Source organism: Mus pahari, chromosome 9, assembly GCF_900095145.1.
Source record: "Mus pahari chromosome 9, PAHARI_EIJ_v1.1, whole genome shotgun sequence".
Taxonomy (NCBI): Eukaryota; Metazoa; Chordata; class Mammalia; order Rodentia; family Muridae; genus Mus; species Mus pahari.
In genome coordinates, this window is record NC_034598.1 from 60303661 (window position 1) to 60309758 (window position 6098).

Consider the following 6098-nt stretch of genomic DNA (forward strand, 5'->3'; position numbering starts at 1 on the left):
TACAGCACAAGCCATTGGTGTTCTGTTGAGGAAATTTTTCCCTGTGCCCATATCTTCGAGGCTTTTCCCCACTTTCTCCTCTATAAATTTCAGTGTCTCTGGTTTTATGTGGAGGTTGAGTCATTTTCAATTAAAAAAAAAAAAATCAGGAACGTTAGGAAAGATTGGCAAAAACCACATTGTTACATGAAAATAATTCAACAATTAAATTCAGGAATCGATGCTTTGAAATATCATTGTGAAATTCTGCAATGGATATAAAAGATAGCCCAGAACCTGGTGTGTTTTGTCCCCACACACCCCTTAATGGGTATTGTGCCACAGTAAGTTATATTTGAGGATTCCAAGGTGAGGCAGGATTAAGGCATAAGCAGCTATATAAGCCTTAACCACAGGGGGAAGAATAAAGACAGGAGCACTTACAGAAGGACTCCGGTAGCATTAGACAACTGTCTCTCACTATTGCTGCAGTGCCCCGTGAGCTGGAAGTGAAGCAGACACAGGGTTCCACACACTGCCGACACAGTCTGCCTTGGCTTTCTCCTTGTTACATTTAGAGTTCCAGGACAGGACCTTCCAGAACTGTGCGTGAACCAAAGGTTCAAACAGCCCATCTTGCCTCGATGAAAGGCCCCTTACAGCCAACTCAAACACTCAGTGAGCTCTGAGTACTGAGCAGGTTAGACAGTTCCTAGATTTTATATTCCAACCAACGTATGGGCAAACATCCTATTTTGGTCATTAAATACACTTGTCATTAAAGTTTACGGTGGGCTTTGTCATCTACTGTGGACCAATGGCTTTCTATGGTCTATATAGACTACACTTTCACTACAGTTATGTGATAGGTTGACTCCTAAGCACTTGACCTGTTAAAACATATTCCTTTCATATCCCTCAGTGCCCTGGAACTAAGATTAAAGGTGTGCACCACCACTGCCTGGCAATTTCTATGTTTTAATGACAACATGCATTTTGATTAATTCTAACATTCTTGCTTTGATTCTTGCAGCTGCTTGTATCTCTTTGCCATCTCTGAGTGTTCTATTAATGTAAAAATCAGGCTCCGGCTTTGTTGGCTCGATTATTCATTTTTCTTAACGTAGGATAGGACTAAGTATGGTGTTTCACCACTTGTTGTCTGAGCTTTACATACTGTGTCCACTGGGCTGCTGAATAAAGTAACAAAAAGAAAAGGATGTGGCATGTGCCATCAAGGGACCTACAGTGCAGAGAGCGCCCTGAAGACAACATAACACATAGGGTTCTTGCTCTAAGCTCAGTGGAAACATGTTGCCTGGAGCCCCCTAGTTCTTGAAGGGACGATGGAAGGCTCTGTCACTGAAAAGGCTGATGAAAGCCAAGAGGAGTATGGAGAGACCAGATGGTAAGCATGGAGGGATGCGATTAGGTCGTGATAACTAACACATTTAGACTTGCTTCAACATAAGCTAAGAAGCAGCCACTCAGCAGCGATAAAGCCCAGTCGCCTAGAGGACCAGGGATCACATTAAGAAATCTGGACTGCATTCTATTGTATTTGAGACCAAAGAATCATAAAATTAGGTTTATATTGAAGAACGTTTCTCTGATAGCAAAAGGAAGAAACATGTTTTGTGCAGGAAGGAGAGGGTCAGGGCAAGGCAGGGCACAAAACCAAAAGTCGTGAGCAGAGGGTGACTGTCTTGATTCCGAGTGACAGATAGTTTGTCCTCCTAGCCATGCGTTCTGCACCCGGGAATTCAGCCAACCATGGATAGAAAATATTAGTGGAGAAAATTCATCTTCAGTTCACCTACCTGTACACTTTGTCACTATTCCCTAAACAATATTTTTTAGCAACTCTTTACATTTTAATTACATTAATATCATGTATTATAAGTAATATAAGCACATGGGAGTATGTCCCTAGAGTATACTCTGATATAGCTTTATATAGGAAATTTGAGCATCCGACCATTTTGGTGTGTGTTGGTGTCCTGGATCCAACCTTCTGAGGACATCAAAGGACTGCACATTCTCGATTCTCAAGTCATCTGGGTTGAAATCGCATTTGTTGGGCGCAAACAAAATCTGATGAATCTCACATACATTTAAAAAAATCAATCAATATGCAGCTAGAGAATATGAATACGAAGAATCTAAGGCTCAGGGTGGTTAATACTATGGAAAGAGAAAAATCCCCACAGAGCAAAATGGTCTGAGCAAGATTCAAACGGTTGAGCACGAACAATTTTCATATAAGACCTATGGATTTGCTGACATGAAGGGCAAAGTAGTTTACAGGAAAGAGGAACGACCCAGGCAGTGAATCGAATAAGGGTTTGGTTTGTTTCGTTTGGAAGCAGTAGCTTAGGCTTGCCTGGAACTCTCTATGTAGGTCAGTCAGCCTTCGAAATCATAACTCTCCTGCCTCTGCCTCCTGAGTGCCAGTGTCTGGTATTTCAGAAGTGTCCCATCCAGACAGTTATACTCCCTCTGTCTCCGTCTCTCTCTTCCCTCCCTCTATCCCCCCCTTTTCCCATCTTCCCTCGTTCTCTTCCTCTTCCTTTACTTCCTCCTCCCTGCCCTCCCCCCCTCTCCCTTCTTCTGCCCATCCCTTCTTCCTCCTCTCCCTTCCATCCTTCCTCCTTTTTTTTTTTCTCTTTTTCTTCCTGTACTGGGGATTGAACCCAGAACCTAACACACACATGTAAGTGTTAGTTTATACCTCACCCTTGAGTCACTTTGAGGCAGTTTCTTAATTTCTGTGTACTCTACTTTCTGTTTATATCTGTTTTCCCTTAAAGCCAAATTCCATGAATTTGTGAACAGAATGATATCTATTTAGGATGCTGGTGATTCTGATGAATTTGAGTTTGATAGGAAAGATAGAGAGGGTTACTCACTGTGTAGGGAAAATGGAAGAGATAGCGGAGATGCCTTTTTTAAGCATCAAACTTAGAAATACCATAAAGAAAATATTTGGCCTTCTTACACATAGGAAAAGGCCTACTTCACATAACTCCAAATCATGGGGAATGAGTATTTTGTGACTATTTTGACAATGAAGGTGATGTGAAAGAAAAAAAAAAAAACAGAGTGGAGTTTTTGTTTTGTTGGCAATTCAGTTTCAAGTGACAAACTTATCTAGTTGTTCTTTCTTATAAACAGTTTACTGGAAAAAAAAAATTACAAGGTCACAGCCGTTTCAAGAATCAAGTGTCAGACAGTGAAACTTTAACAGGGAAAGTGAATTTTCGTAGGGAAAACACAAACTGAAGTGGTCTGGATTCTGACTTTTAGGGAGACTGCTGTTTTAAAATCCACGCGCAGCTAAGGGTTTCCCTCTCAAAGCCTCAGGGTTTGGATTAGCATGTGGCGCTAACTGCGTGGTTTTTGTTTTTTTTTTAATGAACTGTTGCATGCGTCGACATACCTCAGGGGAGATGTCTGTAATTCCAAACTGTGGTAAACCCTGATGCAAACCATCCACATTAAGCGAACGCAGCACTTCCTCGGCCTGCAGAGCCTGCGGCTCTCCTGGTTTCCGGTTTCCAGGAGACACAAACAACTCAACCTGGTTCTTCTTTTCCTAGTGAGAACACACCATTTGGGAAAGGTGAAGACATCTTTAAAGAGTTGGGTAAAATTTTCGCCTGCTCATCACAAATATTAAAGTAAGGTTGCTAGGACCTTCGAAGCCATTTTAGGGAGTGATGTGTATTCATTTTTCCTATATATATTACCATTCATTTCAGAGATGATATCCAGATGCGACATAGGCTGTTCCTGATCTCTACATCCTCCTGCCTCAGCTTCTTCCTAAATGCTAGACTTATAGCTATGTACCAACTTAACATATATTTCTCAGATGCTTCCTGAATAATTATGCTAACAATCTATTTTAAAGTCAAACGAGTTAGTACTTAATATATTAATTATTTAAGTATTTTATGTATTTTTATTTAAGTAGTTTATACATATTAAATATTTACTATGTGTGTGTGTGTTCATGTGCATGTGTACGTGTGCATTGTGTACGCACTATTGTGAAACACATGTTTATTGGAGCCTGTGCAGCTCAGAAGATGACACTGTATCTTCCTGAACTGGAGTTCCTCCAGGCAGTTTTGACTATCAAGTGGGTGCTCAGAACCAAACACAGCTCCTCTGTAAGAGCAGTAAGTGCTCTCAAACTGGGGAGCCATCTCTATAGCTGTGCTTTAAAGTTTCTGTCATGTGAGCCTTAGACAAATAGCTTTTTTTTAAAAAAAAAAATAAACAAATAAGATTTATGCTGGGCATGGTGATACATGCCTTAACCCCAGCATTTGAGTTCGAAGCCACCCAGGTCTACAGAGTGAATCCCAAGACTGCCAGTGCTACCCAGAGAAACCCTGTCTCGAAAGATCAAAAAGAAAAGTAATTTGATTTAAATTGCCCTTTTATCAACAGGGCTTATAGCAATCTCCAGTGCAGATGAGAACATGCAACTCATGACCTCCAGGTTCCCAGACACCAAGGATGAATTTGGGTGACTAGGTGATAGGTCAGGAGTTACTACACAGCAGATCCCTCCATCCCTTAAGTTCTCCTCATTCCTGCCTCAAATGTCAATTTTAAGTTTTTTTCTTGGTGTTCCATGGGCTACGTGGGGTAAGGACCAACTTTTTTTTTTTTTTCCATACATAAGTTTTTGTTTTGTGCATTCAACATCCATTCTATTGATAAGCTTGAAAGAGCTTTAGTAAACAGAGTCTGGCCAGTAATTTGGGAGTTCTGTCAAGATGCTACAGCAGGTGATCTAGTCTCTTTTCATACTTATCAGGGGAGCTGATATTGAATTATGACAAGGTTAATAAAATATTTTCTGTAAGGGGCCAGATTAAATTCCTTAGGCTTTATGGGGCCAATCTGTTTGCTATAATAACTTAGTTTGGCCACTGTATGCATGAAAGCAGTCACACACAACATGTGAATGAGCAGACGTGGCTCGTTTCAATAATTCTTTATTTACAAAAATAGTTCCTGTGGTAGATTTGGATTAGCTATCAGTTGTGGAACTGTAGCGTGGAGCCTTTGATAATGGAGACAGAGCTTGAATTCTGAGACTAGGAAAGGTAAAAATCTTACAATGAGACGGTTGATGTGCACTTGCTGAGGTAAGAGTCCCAGGGCTGCAGCTACGCCTTGGCGGAAGATCCGAAGCAGGGTTACGTTCAGCTTGTTTATATCCATTTGCAGTGTCTGGAAAACAGAGACAGAAAAAACAGATTACAAAGGCAAGTGAATATTGAGTTTCAGACAGCCAGTTCCTCACTAATAAGTGGCCACAACAGTTTGGGGGGGGGCGGGTCTTAATAAGTTCACAGTCTGGGTGCTAATTTTGATATAAATAAAATTGTAGACATTCTTTATGTGAGATTTCGAATGGTATTAGTTAAAAGATGGCAAATCATGTAATAGAGCAATTTGTCTAGTTATTTAAAAACATAAGAAAATGATTTTTCCCCCAGAGTAGACAGTATCCAATAGGCCCTGGGGTTACAGAAACTTTTTTTTTTTAAAGGAATTCCAGTGCAATGTGGCCTAATCTATTTTGCTTTCCTTTTGGTATTTGTGGACAAGCCTATTTCAGCTATGTAAACTGAAGGACATGTTTAATTCATGTTCACACACAGCCACAGAGAAGGATGCTGTATTCGTTCCATAAGGCTGAAGCTAGAAGTTTCTCCATATAGTGATCCGCTGCCAGTGCCAGGCAAATAAATGAGGCGCAGTATGTATTTATGTTGGTAGCAAAGCCAGCGATACTAATGACTTGATCTAAGGTAAACAGTGCTCATTCAACATTTAGGAAAACACTCCTAGCAAGTCTAAACAGAAAAAAACGTTCCAGAATTACAAATCAAATTGTGATAGTAGTAACATAGCCTAAGCTATTAGCTCAAACCAGGAAGTAGTTCACTGTGTTTTCTTTTCTTTCTTTCTTTTTTTTTTTTTTAAAGATTTATTTATTATATGTAAATACACTGTAGCTGTCTTCAGACACTCCAGAAGAGGGCGTCAGATCTTGTTACGGATGGTTATGAGCCACCATGTGGTTGCTGGGATTT

General features: G+C 40.4%; 1 protein-coding gene across 1 annotated transcript in view; it reads right to left on the reverse strand.

Annotated features, from left to right (window-relative positions):
- Ptprr (protein tyrosine phosphatase receptor type R) overlaps positions 1–6098 on the reverse strand; it is a 225343-nt gene that overhangs the window by 93224 nt on the left and 126021 nt on the right. The window contains exons 3-4 of the mRNA XM_021204396.2: positions 5116–5229; positions 3419–3574 (exon numbers count right to left, since the gene is read on the reverse strand). Coding sequence (XP_021060055.1) covers positions 3419–3574; positions 5116–5229 — 270 coding nt within the window. The remainder of the gene's footprint in view (positions 1–3418; positions 3575–5115; positions 5230–6098) is intronic.